The sequence below is a fragment of the Anthonomus grandis genome, chromosome 7 (assembly GCF_022605725.1).
Source record: "Anthonomus grandis grandis chromosome 7, icAntGran1.3, whole genome shotgun sequence".
NCBI lineage: Eukaryota > Metazoa > Arthropoda > Insecta > Coleoptera > Curculionidae > Anthonomus > Anthonomus grandis.
The window spans coordinates 520,526-541,720 of NC_065552.1; the positions used below are offsets into that span (position 1 = coordinate 520,526).

General features: G+C 33.5%; 1 protein-coding gene across 1 annotated transcript in view; it reads left to right on the plus strand.

Annotated features, from left to right (window-relative positions):
* The window catches only part of LOC126738265 (dolichyl-diphosphooligosaccharide--protein glycosyltransferase subunit STT3B), a 23,886-nt gene continuing 2,691 nt past the window's right edge, over positions 1-21,195 (plus strand). The window contains exons 1-8 of the mRNA XM_050443508.1: positions 1-268; positions 1,489-1,707; positions 4,429-4,672; positions 5,328-5,526; positions 10,147-10,318; positions 10,378-10,556; positions 20,046-20,535; positions 20,746-21,007. Coding sequence (XP_050299465.1) covers positions 69-268; positions 1,489-1,707; positions 4,429-4,672; positions 5,328-5,526; positions 10,147-10,318; positions 10,378-10,556; positions 20,046-20,535; positions 20,746-21,007 — 1,965 coding nt within the window. The 5' untranslated portion in view covers positions 1-68. The remainder of the gene's footprint in view (positions 269-1,488; positions 1,708-4,428; positions 4,673-5,327; positions 5,527-10,146; positions 10,319-10,377; positions 10,557-20,045; positions 20,536-20,745; positions 21,008-21,195) is intronic.

A 21,195-nucleotide genomic window follows, 5' to 3' on the forward strand; every position in this document is an offset into this window, starting at 1 on the left:
GGAAAGCGCCGGCTGTTCCAACCTCAACGGCGGTGTGTGCGTGTCATGTTTTTGGTTTCTTGTCAAAAATGTCCCAAGCAGCCGCCGCCGGGTCCAAAGGGAAAAAAGGGGCCACCAGCGCGGCCCCAACCTCCAAATTGAATAAAAATGCGGCGGTGAACAGCCTCATTGTGTTCGTCGTATTATTGTTGGCGTGGGTCGCCGGATTCGCATCCCGTCTTTTCGCCGTCATCCGATTCGAGAGTATCATACACGAATTCGATCCCTGGTAAGTGAAAAATCACTCTTTTATGCCCCTTTAAATGCTTATTAGAGAGAAAAAGATCTTTGAAAGTGCTTAATGGCTGTACCTTATTTTTTTTTTGAACCACTCTTTTATTGTGTGCCCCACCTGAGACAGGTCTTTCTAAACAATATACAGTATAATTAGTAAGTGTTTTCCGACTTTTTTAAAGGCGTTTGATTGATTAGATCGAGGAATATTGCTGCAGAAAGTCTCATGTTATGGCTTTAGGGGTACACTATTGAAGTGGCTGTAATCCTACCTAACTAATAGGAAACATTTTGTTAAGGGACTTAATAATGGTCTATCAGCGGATCGGAACATTGAGCATGGAGTTCCTTAAGGCTCAGTTTTAGGCACACTCTGGTTTTTAATATACATATGATTGATCATGACAGCAATGGATTGGTCTTTAATATCTCCAAGACAAATATTTTATCATTTAAGTGTTCCATTGCAGACATAACCCTGAATGTGGTTTAACTGGAGAATAAAGATAGTTAGTTACAAATTTTTTGGGATACTAGATTGAAGTTTGAGGAACATATTCAGAATGTGAGCAAAAACTGGCTTTTGCTTGCTATGCTCTAAGACAAACCAAAATTAATATATTGTGACCTGATCGAATTACAATTGAGATATAGTATTCAATTTCGGGGGTGGTTTACAAATGGTCAACTCATTCAATCTGTCTTTATTCTCCAGAAGAGGGCTTTGCAATATTTATGGGGATCGGTCCTAGGGAGCATTGTAAACCCCTGTTTATTCGGGACAAAATCCTTACTGTTACCTGAATGTTTATTCTTAGGTTAACTCAGTTTTGATAATGCAGCAAGAATAACAAGATTTAATTGTAATAATTTGGAATTGTCCATTTCAAGAACTGCCTTACGGTAAAATTTCACTCTTGGACAAGGCATCTATCATCCATTAACTGAATATATTTTAAATGTGACTTATCTGTTGTTTTATTTATTTATATCACTTTTAGTGAATTGAATCCGACTATACTAGTAGTTTACTATATAGTTTTATTTGCTCACTACACTGCAATTTTTTTTCCTTGAATTTTTTATCCATAGTTTTTTTAAATAAGATCATAACGAGCTCTTTATATACTAAAAAGCAATTTTTCAAAAAAAAAAATATTTAGAAATATCTGTGAATATTCCAGGAACATTTAAATGATGGACTGAATTTTTTAGGTTCAACTATCGGGCCACAGCGTATATGGTAAAACATGGATTCTACAACTTCCTCAATTGGTTCGACGAGAGGGCATGGTACCCCTTGGGAAGAATCGTTGGGGGTACGGTGTATCCCGGATTGATGATCACCTCGGGGAGCATACACTACATCTTGCATTTATTGCATATTAATATACATATTAGGGACATTTGTGTCTTTTTAGCACCAATTTTTAGGTAAGCATTTCCTTCACACATGTAATATCACTTGAAATAGTTGATTTTATTATCAGTTAAGTGTTTATTTGTTGAAATTGGGTTGTAAAGATTAGATAGTATTCAATTTAAATTGTGTAGATAGGCAATTTTTATGATTTTATATTGGGTGCCTAATGATTAAACTTTAATAATATTTTTTCTTCTGTGCTTTTGAAGATGATCAATAGAATCAACTAGGACTTGAAAATAGTTGCCTTGATTTTGGTTGTTTAAAAATAGGTTGGATCTAAAATTTATTGAGGAAATAAAATTTAATTGTTTGAAAACTTGGAAGAACTTGAGACTAATATCAAGTGGCTGCAACAGAAAATTTATTTATTTATTTTTATTTATTTATAAAGGTATCAACAGCTAATGCCAAGTACAGACAACTATCTAAATAATAGGAAACATACACAAACAAGCTATATACAATAATACAGTAAAAAATATAAACTTAGGTCTCTAGTCTATAGGTAGCAGTTAATACATTATTATTTAACATAGGTCACTAATGTGTCATTTTACAAGATATTTAGTTGGTGCTACACAATTTCTGGTCAATATTTTTTTTAAATTGTTTTAAATTTATCACATCAATGTCAATTTCAGAGCAATACTGGTCAAAGATACAACTCATTTTATATATAGGAGAAGTCTTGTAAAGATTTGTTCTAGATAATTGTTTATTGTTTATTTACGCATTAACCCCATTACAAAACAAAGAAATTCAAATACAAAATAATATTTTAGCCTAACACCCAATTTAACACTTTATAACAAAAATAATACAGTCAATATGATATGTTGATACATTCCAACAACTAATATAAACTATTAAAACAATAACAAATAACAATCCATATTAGCCCAATATTTGAATAAAATTAACAATAAATAAAAATATATCAAATCATTTACTATTAATTCAGATCCAACATTAATCAATAGCAATTCACTAATCCACATTATAACAACTGATAATTATGGAAATAACAAAAAAAATGTAATAATAATAGAAAAAAATAATAATAATATTATTACCCAATGACACTAATAGATCTTTGAACACTGAAATTAGATTAAACTTTTAATTTGCCTCTTAAAACTAGGTAAAGTAATGCCCAATATTTCAACTTCATTAGAATTAATAAATTTAAGTGTTCATCCAATAGGGGAGTGAGATGCATATTTAGTGCTATGAAATGGTAGTGAGAATAATCTATTATGCTTAAAATTCCTAGATAGTATATTGAAAGATATTGCACCAAGCAGTTCAGGACAATTTAACTGACCATTCACCAATTTATACAAGACCACCAAATCAGCATAAACTCTCCTTTGCCTTAGCGTTGATAAGTCCAACAACCTCCAAGCATCATCATAAATGTGATCTGTGGGAATCCTCACACCAAGCTTGATAGGTGAAAGAACGTTCAAACATTGATGTAGTATGACATGGCATTGAAACTATATTATACCTTATATTACGACTATGAACCTCAGTTCTGTAAATCATCTTTTCACACAAAGACACAGGTGTGCGTGTTTTAAATAGGCGATATAAAAATACTAATAAATACAACTTAAATAAATTCACATTTTTTAGCCATTTAAGTTGTAGTATAGCTTGTGATACATGGTCGTATTTCCTAAGATTATTAATAAAACGACAACATGTGTTTTGAATACGCTGCAAGCGATTTTGCGTTATTCTATCTAAACATGGGTAGTACACAATTATACAATAATTAATAATAGACATAACCAAGGATTCAGAAAGCTTTTTTCTTGTTTGTAATTTAAAATACTTTTATTTGCATAAAGCATTCGCAAGCGTAAATAAACTTTTTGTAATAACATATTGCAGTGATTCCTAAATCTGAGAGATGTGTCAACAATGAGACCCAAAATTTTTACGTGATTTGAAAAAGTGAGAGTAGTATTATTAACAAGGGTTTGCCATATCATTTATTTATATCAGAAACAAAATGGGACCCAACACTGATCTCTGTGGGACACCATGTGAAACAGGGCGCTGTGTTGAGAAGGAACTACCTGAGGAAACACTTTGATGCCTATCCTTCAAATACGATGCGAACCATTGCAGAGCCGGCCCCCGAAAGTCATAACACTCAAGCTTCCACACTAGTATTCCGTGATCAACGCAATCAAAGGCCTTGGTCAGATCACAGAACACTGCCGCAGCCAACCCGCCACCGTTCAGTCCCAAAAAGAGCGACTCTAGGAATGAGAAAATAGTGTCAGACGTTCCCTTACCTTCCTGGAATCCAAGTTGTTCGCTTCCAATTATATTTTTTTGGGTCAAATAGGACATCGTGCGGCTCTTTACTAGTCTTTCAATAATTTTGGAAAATGTTGACAGCAGTGCTATGGGTCTATAATTAGAGGGAGACTCTGGATCACCTCCTTTAAATAATGGAATTACTTTAGCTATCTTAAGGCAACCCGACCAAAAGCTTTGGAGAAATCTGTATATATTGAGTCAACCTGAATGCCCTTCAGGTAGTTGTCATACAGCACCAACTAAGCATTAGTAGACCTGCCTTTTATAAATATAATTGCTTAGGATTAATTTTGACAATGCTTAAACATAGATTGTATTGCAGTTTCTACTGTACAATTGTACTTTTTACAAATAAAGATTCATTCATTCATTCATTGGTTCTTACATTTCAGTGGTTTAACGGCGATATCGACGTACCTCCTGACCAGGGAGCTGTGGTCTTCGGGGGCAGGCCTGTTCGCCGCCTGTTTTATCGCCATAGTGCCCGGATACATCAGTCGTTCGGTGGCCGGTTCCTACGATAACGAGGGAATCGCCATTTTCGCCTTACAATTCACTTACTTCTTATGGATCAAGTCGGTGAAAACCGGATCCGTTTTTTGGGCGGTCGCCACCGCTCTCTCTTACTTTTATATGGTAAGTAAGCACCTATTTCAAATTAAAATTGTTTAATCCATTAAAGCCGACAATAGACATTTTTTTCAATTTAACACTTTTAGCATGTGCTCATATTTATATTACCAAAATTAAATTATTACAGACATGTTTACATTTGACAAAATTAATTGTATGTTAACTATTGTAAATATAGACCATTTATATTGTTTATACATATTTTTAAAGAACATAGAATTTTCTCTAAAAAATCTTATCTAACTGTTTTGTAAAAAGACAGTTTTTTGAGGCATAGTCCTCAAAAGTTTGATTGGTTTCATTTAGGCCGTAGAGAGACGTAGTAATCTAATTACACGGATGGTTTATGCATATCCTTAGAGTACATAGAATTGACCTTAAAAATGTTTTATATAACTATTTTGTAGCTATTACAGTTTTTCAGTTACAGTTTGATTGACGTCACTTAGGTCTTGGAAGGACAATCTCGACATTCTAATGGATAATTCTTGTTTATGTTTTTTTAACCAATAGAAAAACTTCTCCATAATCGGTCTCTCTCTTTTCTATTTGCATTATATTCTAACATTATATTCTATTGCATACAAATTACTCACTGTTTATAGTAAATGTCAGTAACAACACCCCGGTTGTACAATCATATTAAACGGTATTCTAGGTGTCAGCATGGGGCGGCTACGTATTCATTATCAACCTCATACCGCTCCACGTGTTCGTTCTGTTACTGATGGGCAGATACTCGAACAGATTGTTCACCAGTTACACCGTTTTCTACATTTTGGGTCTGATAATGTCCATGCAGATCCCGTTCGTCGGATTCCAGCCCATCAGAACTTCGGAACATATGGCAGCTGCCGGTGAGTCTTAATAGAGTTTATTTATTTTATTATCGGAATCGTAAGGTAATCGTTTTGAATGAAAATTACATACATAAAATATACAGTCATAAAGTTTGAATATGATTCTATAGATCAGTCAAAAAAATAAAAAGCCAAAATAAAACATACAAATTAAAGAATCATGATGCCTAATTTTTTAAACTTGAGTCTGAAAAATACTCCTCCACACTATAATGCCCTCTAGTTTGCAACATTACCTTCTTTCTAAATAATTTATAAGATGCTATCTTCCGAAGTGACTGTAAGGTGGTTAAATATTTTTTTACCATTATAAGTAACAAAATTTTGGGTTAAGGCTCATGAGGGTATTGGTAAATATATGTTAAAACCTGAGCGAGTATTATTTATACGAACTGTACGTATTAATCTAAGAACTTTTTATGCTTTAAACAAACAGTTTCAAGAACGAAAATTATTAGAAGATTAAGAATTTTTTATTTAATAAAGATTAAGCAAGTAGTTCGATGAAATGACAGCTGGTATCTGAAAAGTGAAAAGCAGGCTTTAAACCATTTAGCCTGCTCTTAATTTTTTACAAACCAACCGTCATTTCAGCAGACTAAAGGTAACAAACAATATACACTGGTGGCCAAAAGTAGATTGACAAATTCCATTTTTTTTTTGGATATATTTTATCTGAAACAAAGAAAAAAACCGGTTGAGCTTATTAGTGTTCAGGAATGTAAACAACATAGTTTGAAGAAACAAATTCCATAGATTTTTATTGCTTGCACTTTTTCTCAATATTTTTTTTATCAAATTGCAATAATTTTGTTTGACTGCTAGGTGGCCAAAATTGGATTGACAAACAACATATTATTTATTAAGTCTCTGAGTTTTATGCGTTGGTTTCTGTTGATTTGACTTTCCTTACTATTATATTTGAAAAACCTTCACAATGCCACGTGGTATAACTTTATCGATCGAAATTAAGATGCGAATAATCGACGATTACCGGAAAGGGGTTAAACAGACGGATATTGCTCGAAAATTTTCTCTTTTGAGGGCCACAGTAAGTCAAATAATAAAAAAAATTAATCTCCGTGGAAGCGTTGTTCCTCTAAAAAAACTGGCTGACCAAAGAAGACCACTAGTCGTGTTGACAAATTAATATTGAAAAAAGCAAAACTTGACCCATTCGTAACTTCAAAAGAAATCAAGCTGCATTTGCAAGAAGAAGATGTGGGTTCAGTTAATTGTCGTACCATTAGAAGAAGACTTCAATATAGTGATTTAAAAACAAGACTGAGCTTTGCTCGAGAACATAGTCACTGGACAGTCTCCGAATGGAAAAAGGTTATTTTCAGTGATGAATCAAAGCTCAATCAATCAAAATTTGATTAATTCGGATGGCAAAAAATATGTTAGGCGTCCTGTGAACCAAAGGTATGATCCCAAATATACGGTGTCCCCAGTCAAGCATGGAGGCGGTTCCGTGATGGTGTGGGGGTGTTTTTCGGGCTATGGGATGGGTCCACTACACTTGATAGAAGCCACGATGGATCGGTTCATGTATAAAGACATACTGCAGGATGTTATGATACCTTACGCTGATGAAGTTATGCCACTCAACCACTGCTTTCAACATGATAACGATCCGAAACACGCATCCAAGGTCGTTAAGCAACGGTTGACCCAAGAAAAAATTAATGTTATCAAATGGCCGTCACAGTCACCAGACCTAAATCCGATCGAGAACATTTGGGATTACATTGATCGTCACATCCGATGTAAAAATTTCAAAAATAAACTAGAAGAACTTTTTGAAGCTTTGAAGGCATACTGGATATCCATTGACCCGTCCTATATTGACAATTTAATTAGGTCAATGCCCAAAAAGTTGGTGGAAGTGAGAAGAAATAGAGGCTATGCAACGCATTATTGAATAAAATCCTTTAAATTTTCTATATATTTATTTTTATTTTAGTAAGCTTTGAATTTGTCAATTTAATTTTGGCCACTTGAAAGTTTTTTAATTTTTTTTTTATAAAATTGGGTATTATGAATAAATAGTTTAAATATGATTAAACATTACAAATAGGCTCCATTGTTTTTTAATCAGGTACTGTCCCACCTAATTTATCATTTCCTAAACCGTGATATAAACAAATTTGAAAAATAAGTAGTTGTCAATCTACTTTTGGCCACCAGTGTAGATGTAGATACATACATAAACAAGCAACAACAAAATATAGAAAACTCATACTCACACAACGATAAAAATTGATGTTGCAGCACCTGTTAAAAAGTAAAAACGATAATTGACATTTTATTTTTTGCTTAAATTCTTTCTTCGAACATCACTACCATTTGTAGAAACTAAATACTCAATCAAAAAAACTTTGTGTACATCACACGGATCGTTGGTATTACCCATTCATTTTAAGGTTATTTTTCAATTTTAACAAATTCCTTTATCAATTTCATATAATTTTTTAGTATTGTAGTATTTAAAATGTTTTTCTACCAAATTTGCAAATTCTTAAGATGGGACGATCAAAGACATTTAATTATCTTCATAATTTTTATAAAAGAAAAACAATTGTGTTGATGGATCTGGATTATTGAGAATGTAATTGGTCGATTTACTGTTGGACTGTAAATATTTTAAACAATCAAATTTGAGACCAATATGGTATTATCTGTATCCTCCTGGCAGTTTGAAGATGTTGGCGGTATTAAAAATCCAGTTGTATGTAAATGTAAACAATGTAAATTTCAAATCCCACGACCTCTTATAATTGAAAAAGAGTTTTTATATTCACCTTCATTTTACTTTTAATTAGTGTTATAGGCCCAGAAGAAAGTTCAATAATGTCGTTAATAAATTGAGATTGTTACTTTTCCAGGTTTTCTTTAAACTGTTTGCTGACAACAACACATTTACCGAAGTGTTATGCAAGGAAAGACGCTTTCTTCCTACATATGTTTTGGTAGGAGTTTGTAATTTAAGTCGATTGTCAGTCAATTTCATCAATATATTTTTTTGGACCAGCATTACTTTTTAAATAATGTTTATTATGATCTTATAGTCGTCATTTGTAAAATTTTTTTCGCACGAAATCTGCAGCCAATGAGACAAGTTTTGACGTTTTTGGTGTATCCTGTCAAAAGTTGCCAATATCATGTTGTCAATTTAAATGGCTGTTAGAGAGTGGACTTAAATTGAAAATTTTATTTGACAGTGTAATTTTCATGTAAAAAAATGTGAATGATACATGCAAATATGAGGGTATGAAGGAGTTAATATTTCTGAGAAGTTCATTAGAAATAATTCTTAAAGCTCTTTGAAACAAATTTTTTCTCTAAAATATTTAGTCAAGGCAATATTTGACTTTATTCGTGCCCCACCTCACAAATAGGCAATATAATTTTACAGAAAGCACAAAAAAGTGTTCAATTGGTAAATGTAGTATTTTTTAAAGTTTTTCCTTCCTTTAAAGTCCTTTTTAGTTCTTTACGGACTTAGAAAAATACTGAAAGTCAATTTTTAAAACTAGAAAATTAATAAACTGTTTTTCAATTAAGAAAAACAGTTTTTCGTGGTTTTAGATACAAACTAAAACCTTATTATTTTTCATTAATCTTTTATCTATTTAAAACCATAGCTAATTGCAATATTTCGTAGATTTTAAATTTAAAATATTAAATGTTGTGATTTTTTATACATTTTCTTTTTAAATAACGGCAGAGAAAAAGCCATAAGCCATTGTGGGAACTTTTATAAAATATTTATTTTTAAACTGATTTAAATATAAGCTCTAAAATATTCCCTTCTTTTTTAATATAGTCTAACTTTTATAGTTTTTATTTTTGTTATAGTTCATTAAAATAAATTTTATAACCCCTGATAACAATTCAACAATTAGGTTTTTTAGCAAAGTAAAGTTTATTAATAATTATTAAATAGAAAATTTCATGTCAGTCGGACAGGTACAAGTAAGTAAAAAAAAAACGATTTTTTACATTTGATTTAAAATCAGCTAATTAAATTAAAAATAGCCTCTATTAAGTAAGAAATAAAACCTATAATTGCAAATACCTCAAGAAGTAAAAATGTCAGAATTCTATCCCCTATCTTCCTGCCGACTCCTTCCTTATCATATTGCAGTTTTTTTTATAATTTTTTTAAAATTACGCAATGAGAAACTTGCACCCTGTCTGTTATGCTAATCTATAATTTTGGTAGGTACCTGCATTAATTATCCACTGTTGACATAATTCTTCGTTTTTAAGTAGAAATAGAATATGTAAGAATATAATAATAGAATATGTGTCCAGAGGTCATTTTTACAAAAATATTGTTAACAAAAAAAACTGAAAAAAATGTATAGTTATATAATAAGATAATATTCGTACTTTTATTATCTTTGTCAAAACGTACACATATAATATGTCATAGTACTGCTAATAACAAACAAAAATAAAACAAATATGCTATTATTTTATCACACGTACCAATTTTAGAATCTTCTAGATTAAATTAAAATAGATTACGGAAAACGCAGCAAGAAAATAAGAATATTAGACACAAAAGATAAAAACAATAACTAACTTGATAATTTTCTTTGCTTCTAGGTGTTTTCGCTCTATTATTCGCCGTGGCCTTCCTAAAATACCTCCAGTCGAGCATGACCAAATCGGAATTTAAATCGTTGGTGATTTGGGGCGGTTTGGTGGCCGCCGGGGTGGTATTCGCCACCGTGGTGGGGCTCACTTACGCCGGGTATATTGCCCCATGGAGCGGAAGGTATTCCACTTTCTAAATTGGAATTTCAAACGGTTGAATAACTTTTTTTTTGTTTCTAGGTTTTACTCATTGTGGGATACTGGCTATGCGAAAATCCATATCCCGATTATCGCCTCCGTGTCGGAGCATCAGCCGACCACGTGGTTTTCGTTTTTCTTCGATTTGCACGTGCTCATTCCCACTTTTCCCGCGGGATTATGGTACTGCATTAAGCACGTTAACGACGAACGGGTTTTCGGTAAGTGACGGTCGTCCTTTGGAGTGTTTTTTTGAAGCTTGATACTCTGATAACTGCCTGGAATAGACAAAAATAATGTTTTGTTCAGGGCAGTTGAGGAAAAATTCAAAGAAATTATGTTTGTTCTTAGTAACTCCTTGAATTAGATGAATTAATTGTTTCTTTAAGATAGTTGAAGAAAAATCCAAAAGAAAATTATGTTTAGCTGGTTAAGAATGTAAAGAAAATAGTTAAGCTGGTTTGGACCTCAACTGCCTGGAATAGAAAAATGATGTTTTTTTTTTTCAGGCAAATGAGGACAAAATTTTAATTGAAATTCTTAATGTTCCTATAATAATTACTGAACAATTCTTGTAAACAAGATTCTCTATTGATAAGACTATAAACAATCTGAGAAGAAAGATAACAGAACCAAAAGAAATGTACAATTTAAAACTAAAAGTATTAATACATAAATTTCGGCAGACATCAAAACCATAATCATTTATCCATTTCGCAGAAAGGCTCATGATTTGCAGTAGTACAACCGTTGCTGCTTATCCTGTTTTGACACTAAATGCTTTCAAAGACGAAAAGACAAAACTTTTATATTTTTAAAACGGTTGTCTGAAACATATCATGTGCCCTCAAAGTTCATGGAATTTTAGGCTTAAGATCATGAAAAAAATAATTTCAAATCCCTAGTATAAGAGAAAAATTTCCCCAAGTGCTTAAAAGTCCCGAAAAACACATGACATATTACTTCGAAGGCCTGAAAAACGTACAAGTTTAATTCAAATACCTAGGAGGCATAAAAAATTAACCCGAAAACCTGGAAATCATGAAAAATTCTTTAAAATAGATAATATTTTTATAATTTTAAAAAAGCTGACCTCAGATTGTTATATGACAGTTTTCTTAGAGTTGATTGGAGTGATTTGAAAGCGGTTAAAAATGTTAATACTGCTATGAACATTTTCTATCTGAAGATTTATTCTTGTCTTGATATGTATGTTCCGAAAACTGCAAAAAGAGCTCGTACCTACCCGCCCTGGTTTTCTTTTGAAATAGTAAGAGACATAAAACAAAAACATAAATTTTGGATAAAATTTAGACGCTTTCATTTTCAACAAGATTTAATAAATTTTCGAGAATTGCGTTCTAAAATAAAAAGAAATGTTGAGCTGTCATACAAACAATACTGTGCGAGACTTAAGAATGATTTAAACTCGCAGCCTAATAACTTTTGGAAGTGGAACTCCGAATTAGGAGTTCACAAAAAAATAACTCCCTGCCCCAAAATATGTTTGATCAACAAGGAACTTTGTTATCGGATCCGTAGAGTATTACTGATGCATTTGCAGCTTTCTTTCGGAGCTCATACACGACTTTTAATTCACCTCAAGCCTCTAACTCTAATAATATTCAGACATCGTACCCAGAGTGCATAACCATAACTAGATTTACTGAAAACGAGGTATTAAGTGCTTTAAAAACTATAAAATCCACACCGATAGTTGGACCTGACAAAATACCCGCATTTCTTTTATCAGACTGTAGACATGTTTTTGCAAAACCATTAACAATTCTTTTTAACTTGGCCCTTAAACAAGAATGTTTTCCTGATCTTTGGAAATCGTCTAAAATTGTTCCCATACATAAAAAGAAACAAAAACAAAAACATGGTTGAAAATTACCGGCCTATCACAATAATAAATAACTTCTCCAAATGTTTTGAGCGCGCACTTCATTCTGCTTTATATCCTAAAATGGGGAGTCTTATAAATACTCGACAACATGGATTCATGAAAGGTAGATCTACCACTACAAATTTGATCTCTCTTACAGAATATATCACCGAATCAATAAATGCAAACTCTCAAGTCGATGTTATTTATACAGACTTTTCAAAAGCATTTGACCGACTAGACCACAACATTCTCATTAATAATTTCGACCTATATTATGGATTTTCTTCTTCTTTGTCAAATCTTTTACAGTCCTATCTTACCGAGCGACCACAACACGTGGAATGTTTTGGTCGTAGTTCGGTGCAGATAGTTGCCACTTCCGGAGTCCCACAGGGCTCAATTCTGGGACCACTTCTTTTCAACTCATTCATTAATACAATATCTGACCAACTTGATGTTAATAGCCTGCTGTACGCAGATGACAAAAAACTATATATTAGAATTGACTCTGTTTTGGATTGTGAGCAGCTACAAAATAATTTAAATCTTTTGAATACATGGTGTAAAAATAATAATCTACCCCTTAATGCGGCTAAATGTAATGTTGTCTCATTTGGCTTAAAGAAAAACTTCATTACTTACAACTATACCATAGATGATGTTATTCTGCCTAGATCAACTGAATTTAAAGATTTAGGGGTGATCTTTGACAGCTCTTTCTCTTTTCAACCGCATATTTTAGATATTGTCAAGCGCAGTTATAGAATGTTGGGATATATCATCAGGAACTCGCAAAATTTTAATAATGTTCTTAGTCTAAAAATCCTGTATTTTTCTTATGTCAGATCAATATTGGAATATGCATCCCAAGTTTGGTCACCATATTATACAAATCATATTCATGAACTTGAAAATATTCAACGAAAATTTCTCAAATATCTTTGGTACAAGAGTGATGGAGTGTACCCAGAAATTGGTTTCCCACATCAGCGTTTATTGGAAAGATTTTCGTTTGCTTTGCTGGAGGATCGGCGAAAATCCGCTGATTTGCAATTTTTATTTAAGTTGGTAAATAATATTATTGATTCACCAGATCTATTGCAGCAACTAAATTTTCATGTGCCTCGCATATCAGCAAGGAATACATCAACTTTTTACCTATCAAGACCTAGAACCAACATTTGTAAATTTTCTCCTCTGCGCAGAGCATGTAACATACATGACTCTGTTCTGGATCAGTGTGACATCTTTAATTGCAGTTTGTCGGAAATTAAAAGAGTACACTTTTCCTAGATGTTTTACTTTTAATTTACTTTGTCTATATTTCTTTTAATACCATTTGCTTGTAATTATTGATAATATTGTATTCTTGTTAATTTTTTTAAGATACCTATGTTTTGTAATTTATTGTTGTAATTTTCCCACTCATTAATTGGAATTTATTCTGTGGAGTGGTGTAAATAAATAAATAAATAAATAAATAAATAAAATCCCTGGAAAATATACAACATTACCCTGGAAGCCTAAAAACCACAAAAATTTTACCTAAAATTGCTGGAAGATTTGAAAAATGATTCCAAGAGTTTGCAAATTATTTTAAATTCCTGGCATATATCAAAAATTATTCCGCGAGCCTGGAATATATGAGAAATCATTTCAAATCCTTGGAATAAGAGTTTAATAGAAAACATAAACTATGGATTGGAGCAAGGAAAAAGTGTCTTGCGGTTTTTATGGATCTAGCAACGGCCTTCGACACTGTATCCCATTCCAAGTTACTTCATATTAGAGGTGTAGTGTTGAGGCTGTTTTAACAACTCTCTACAAGAAGGAAAGCAAATGTGCAAATTGGAGTGCCTCAAGGCACAGTGCTGGGACCCTTACTCTTTATTTTATAATATAAACTCCCTTTTATCCTTGCATATAGGTGGCATGGCACTATCTTACGCGGATGACACAGTTACATGGAATCTTGTAAGAACGAAACTCACAAATGGCATGAAGAATGTAAAGATGTGGTTACACAAGTATACATGGTCCCTAAATATTTAGAAAACTGTGTATGTCCCCTTTTCTCTAACAGATGCAAATTGGCCAAGTTTTAAGGAAATAGTTATTAATGAACCACAAAACTTTATAATAAAAGAAGTAGAAAACACTAAACATATAGGTATAATAATAGACAAAAAATTAAAATAGACACCACACATTCAAAACTTAACATCTAAACTCAAAAGCTTAATGCATAAATTTTTCCTTATTAGAAATAATATATTGGATAAAAAAACTTTAATAATGTTGTACCAATCATTTGTGGAATCTCTGACCTGGGGTGGATTCTACAATAATGCTCTTGAATCCTTAAAAACTGTTCAAAATTATATTATCAAAATAATCTATAAAAAAGACAGATTGTACCCCACCTCACTCTTTAATGATACCAAAATACCTAATATATTATCCTTATATCTATACTTTAGTTGTGTATTCTGGTATAAACATAAAGATAAAAGCGACATAAGTCACCAACATGATACCAGACAAGTAACTGAAAGATATCTTAATGTACCATTTCGCAGATTTGATGGAAGCCAAATATGTAACTCTGTAATAGGACAAAAAATTTTCAGAACTTTGTAAAAGTTTTACTTATAAAAATTATGATGCCTTAATTGACCTTCTATAAATAACTAATAACGATTTTCCTTTTCTTCTGAAATTTTTAATCTTTGTGTCTTATAGTTGTTTTATTAACTATCCTCAGGTTTATGTAAATTAGTGAATGTATGGGGCCCCTAGTAAGTATAATTGTATTATATAGTAATATAATATTAAGACACAGTATTAATAGTATTACACACAGTATTAGTAGTATTAATAGTAAGACACAGCTCAACTGAAATAGTCGCTCCTTCAGGCGTACTATAAGGCTCCATATTTGGACCTCTACTTTTCAACTCATTTATTAATACCATTTATAAGGACCTAGAAGTAAACAGCCTATTATACTGTGATGATAAAAAATTATACTATTGAGGACTGCATTAAACAAACTCCAAGCAGCCATTAACTTAGGGGCGATTCCGTTATCGCGGGTGCAACATTTAAACGCATTTAAAGTTTTTTACTTGTAAAATGAAATAAAATTTTAATAAAATCTTTCTTTAAAGGATAACATTTTAACCTGTTTTATTTTGATTTGTTAATAAGAATTCAATTGAAATACATAAATAATTACTAGGAATTTTTAAAAAGCTATCGCGGGTGCAACCAAATTCCCACCATTTTCAAGATTCTGAACAAAAACACAAAATTCTGTTAAATATTGAACTTTTATTATATTATGCCTTCATATTTTAAAAGCCAATACAATAATTAACCAAACTAATCATTGAAATGATACAAAACTTAAATTACCAAGAAATTTTTTAAGCTTTCAAGAAACTTTTAAAGCGATCGCGAGTGCAACCTTAAATTATCGCGGGTGCAACATGTCTAGCATAAGTAAACATAAACCTTATTATAATTATATATATGGTAGAATTATAACATAAGAATAATATGTATTACCACCTAGCACACTTACGTGTTACTAAAGGTTACTATTTCTTTTCAAATACGTCAATATTCGTCGAAAATTCTATTAAAATGTCATTGCCATCAAGCTTCTTTTAATGGCCATTGCCTTCTGGCACTTCTAATTTTGCGATAATCTCTTTAAATTGAACGTCTGCTATGTTATTTACGACTTCGCTGAAGCGTTTGCCATCAATCGTCTTCAGAAATTGTACTCTAACGTCTCCATCTTCATCTATATCGCTCTGGCACACACCCACATACCGATATTGTATAACATTTTTGCCAGACTTACAAGGCAGCTGTACCAGTATATACAAACCAGCGCAAATGTCTTTTGATGAGATACCAGTGACAGCACTACTCGTACTTTCAGGAAATGTTTCTGCTGGTAATCTTGAGGCAACAGACGTGGTCGGAGCTTCATCTTCCCAAGATTCCTCATCGGATTCGCTATAAACATCGGAGACGCTGAGTTTTGTCCTATGTGGTGTGAAGCATGTTGTCTGATCAGATGCTGAAGGCACAGATACATTAGGACACAATTTTTTGTCGGGAACCAAACGTATAAGAGGTTCTAAATCTTCATCGTCCCAATCACTTTTTGTAGTAGTGGCAGAAACATCAGAGCACAGAGTTTCTTTGTCTGCTGAAAGTAGAAGTGTAGGCTCTAAATCTTCATCCTCCAAGTTACTTTCTCTTTCTGAGACAGATTTTACAACCAGTGTGTCCTGGACAAGAGACTGAGAAGTTCGCGACACAGTTTGCTGTTGCCTTCTTTAGATTTGAAAAAAGGTTTTTATTGAATGCCTGGTATATTCTTCAGCCCTTCCCAACTCTTATCTAACATAGCCTTTTTAGCTTCAACTTGTTCTTTAGATACAAATATAAAATAAATGTTGGTAGAGAGACTGCGCGCAAGGTCATAGAATTCTTGGGCACTATTTACGATAGCTCTTCGGGACTTCACAGCAATCCACACTGATCTTTTGACACTTCCCCCGATTCCATCGACAGCACCTTTGCCATGTGAGGCAGCAAAAAAGTTCCTTTCGAGGTGAGTGAATCCATGTTCTACTTTGAGTGTATTTAAGCTTGCCATTACATACCGATTCTTGAATTGAGCTGCGCAATTATCGCTGAAGATATATATAGATTTAATATTGTCATTAATTGACTTGATGTACTCAAAACTTTTCTGTAGAAAGAGATACACTGTGTATTTACTATGGTTTAATTCATCACTTACTATGACCATGGAATGAAGTTTGTCGAAAGTCCAAATACAGCACGTAAAAAGCGTAATTTGCCCATGAGTCCAATGTGCTGATTGTATTTCGTCTTGACTGACAAGCCCAAGGTTCTGGGCAAAGTCTATTTGAACAACGGCTTTCTCGCTGTCGGTTGGTAGGTTTTGTTTTGCATTTTGAAAATACTCGGATTGAACATTTTTAACGAAAAAATGCAGCTTGAATTTAGCGGTGTTATCACGTAGTTCATCTAGAGCTGCATCAAAATGTTTGCTAACTACGATCTGTTTTGGTCTCTGGTGCAGAAAAATCCTTGCTTTCCAATTAACACTAGGATTTGAATCTACGGTAATATCCCAAATGTTTGATTTGCAAGGCAAACATCGCAACTGTTGGACATGCAATCTTCATTATCCACACTACATGATACCTGGTTCAGCAGTTCTCGGTGTGCTTTTGGGAAGTTGTTGCATATTTTGAAATTTCGAGAAGAAGGTTAATATAATTTGAGTGTGTTGTACATACACATACATTATGAGGCGTATCGTTGATAGGCTGAATGTGAGCCGGTCTTTCTTTGTAAAAAAGGGTTTTACCAATCGATGTGTCCGGGTAAGTGGTTTTAAAAAGTTCAAAGGCCTCTCGGATGCTCATAACCATTGTTCTTTTCTTAATTCACAACTTTGTTCCCGAATTTGACTTTATGGATTTTACATCTTTTATTCCAGGCATTTGTCTGCTAATATCGTCCCTGCCAAAAAAAATCATAAATCTGTTTCTTGACTTCACCTGTCAGTTTCCAAGGCTTTTTAGCGAAGTCATTGTTTTCAGATACAGCAAGTTGGTATTCAGCAGCTATTTTTTTTACAACTTCCACTGCTTTATTTGGGCTTGCTGGTAGATTACGCCTCACTTTTGCTACTGTGTTTCCCAATGTGCGAGGACTACTGTAGCTAGCACCTGTTTTTTTATTTTTTTCTTCTTTACGATGCTTTCTAGTCGCCTCATTCTTTCTCTAGATCTGATTCTAGCCAACAACTTCAAATCTTCATCTGTCTCCATTTTTCTTTTCATTGCTTCTCTTCGATTCGAATCCCTTCCTCTTCGGAGATGGTCTGCATGAAGTTCAGCATTTTCTTTTAATTTTCTCCTATATTTCTGCGAAGCAGTTTTTTTCTGTGGTTCTTCTGACCTCTTATCCATTTTTTCTATAAAAAAAAGAGCAAAATATTAACTTATACCAAGGTTTAAGTTATTATTTTGCTCTTAATCAGGTTGCCTGGTTACTTTATTATAAAATATATTAAATGATATGCGATAATATTTATAGTTAAATAGAGTCAACGTATACTTAAAATCAACTTAGAATATATTCCTACTTACGATTGATTAAAATTTCCCTCTGGTTTCTTCTTATCTATAAAGTGTCACAACGTTAGCAAATTACTTCTTTGAGACATCTAAACTTGTATATCTTTTAAATGGCGGGTGCAACAAGCTATCAATAGCTTTTTGTAGTCAATAATAGTTAAAAGGTAATAACAAGTACTTATTTGCCTTTGCACGAACGAATAAACGAATGTAAACACCACAATAATGACTAATAAAATATAACCTCAAACTGTCAGTAACAGCTGTTTCACGCGATGTTGCCACGCACACATTTTCCGTTTTGCACCAAGCCCGAATGTAAGTGTTTCTTAACGAGCAAAAAATTGTAATATGAAATAAATAGTCCGAAAAAGTAGTTTTATTAGAAATTATAGACTTTCTTCTTTGCATTGACATTCAAAAAAATATCATTTACTACGATTTAGAATTTTTTGTCAAAAATCGTCTACAACGGAATCGCCCTTAGCAAATGAATGGTGCAAGAATAACAACTTGCCTCTAAATCCTCTATGGTTACTACTCCTTAAAAAAGAACTGTGTTACTTATCAATACAAAAATTGATAATGTGACACTACCAAGATCAATCCACTTTAAAGACTCGAGAGTCATTTTTGATAGCTTACTTTCATTTAGTTTTCATATCGAGGATATCATAAAAAGAAGTTATAAAATGCTGGGTTGTGTTGTCAGGAACTCTCCATTCTTTGAGAATATCTCTAGCATGAAACTCCTGTACTTTAGCTTCATGTTCGTTCAATTATGGAATATTCTTCCCAAGTCTGGTCGCCATACTATCAGAACCATATATTCAAGAGCTTGAAAATATACAGCGAAAATTCCTTTGGCTTAAATGCGAAAGAGTGTACTCGGAAATCGGCTTCTCACATGATCGTTTGCTTGAAAGATTTCAGGTAAAATCCTTACAGGAAAGAAGAGATTCGGCAGATTTAGAGTTCTTACATAAATTAATCAATGGAGTAATTGACTCGCCAGAGATCTTCTAAATTTACACACTCCTCGGCTGTCAGCTCGCAGTTCTCAAACTTTTTACCTTTCAATACCTCGATTCAACATTACAAAATTTTCGCCTATACGTAGAGATTAAAATAAATACAACTCTATACACAATCAATGCGATATATTTAACTGTAGCCTAGCCGAAATTTAAAAAAATTCGCTTAGTTTAGATAATCTTGTTTTCTTCTTTTTTATATATTTATTAATGGTTTATCATATCTATAATATTAATTTTATTTTGATAAGATGATTTCATGTTTATATACATCGTTTCCACCCTATTATTGGAGCTTCTCTGTTAAGTGATGTAAATAAATAAATAATTAATTTTAAGTTATACACATACAGGTGTACTTTATTCTATTGGTACTACAAATTAATTTTGTTTACATCTATCCTGTATTAAGCATGTATTTATTATATTGAATGAAATAGAATAAATAGTTCTGCTATGTAAAACTTAAATGAGTTTCGCAAGGTTTAAAATAAAGGCCTTTTTATTTATTTGCTTTGAAAAAACCAGAATATTCAACCTTTCAACCGTTAAATTCAACTTTGACCCCAACAAATCCCTTAATTCCAGTGATATTATACGCATTGAGTGCCGTTTACTTCGCCGGAGTGATGGTCCGTCTGATGCTCACCCTCACCCCGGTGGTGTGCATGCTGGGCGGCGTCGCCTTCTCCGTCATCTTCGAGATGTACTTGAAAGAGGAGGACGCCTCGGCCGCCTCCGCCACCGCCGACAACGAGGAAGAGGAGGGCGGCACCCACGGGGGCGGCAAACGGCTCTACGACAAGGCGGGCAAAGTGCCGAAGATCATCAAACACGAGTCGAAGGACCAGGACCCGATCGGGCCGAACATTAGGAGCATCGCGGCGGTCGTTTTCGTCCTTTTACTGATGCTGTTCGCGGTCCATTGCACCTGGGTGACGAGTAACGCGTACTCGAGTCCCAGTATCGTGCTGAGCAGTTACGGGAACGACGGCACCAGGCAGATCCTGGACGATTTTAGGGAGGCGTACTTCTGGTTGTCCCAGAATACCGAGGACGATGCCCGAGTTATGAGTTGGTAAGTGTAACGCACCAATACAAAATACAAATTTATTTTTACGTTATTTAAAAAAAAAAGCAATTAATTTAAAAAAAAAATAAAGGTTACCATTGCTTGTTGGTAAGTAAGTTGCCCCAATAGTGACAAATGTATATTTTAGATAGAATGTAAATTTATTAGACAGCTGACGTGTATGGCACTGATTGAAAAAAATTAATGTTTCTCCAGGTGGGATTACGGTTACCAAATAGCCGGGATGGCGAACCGGACGACTTTAGTGGACAACAACACGTGGAATAACAGTCACATCGCTTTAGTGGGTAAAGCGATGTCGTCGAACGAGAGCGCCGCGTACGACATCATGACCGCCCTGGACGTCGACTACGTGCTGGTGATATTCGGGGGGGTGATCGGCTACTCCGGCGACGATATCAATAAGTTTTTGTGGATGGTGCGGATCGCCGAGGGAGAGCATCCCAAAGATATACGGGTAAGATGGGAAACTGTCTAGGAAATAAGTTTCATTGAAAAAATTATATTATTAGAAGCTTTTGGAAATTGTATTCAAGAGGAAAGACAGTTTTAGGTAACTGAAGGCATAACACTACTTCTAGTGTCCTGATTGCTTTGATTTTTGCTTTAAAAGTTTCTTTGGACTGTCTTTTAACTTTCATTGAG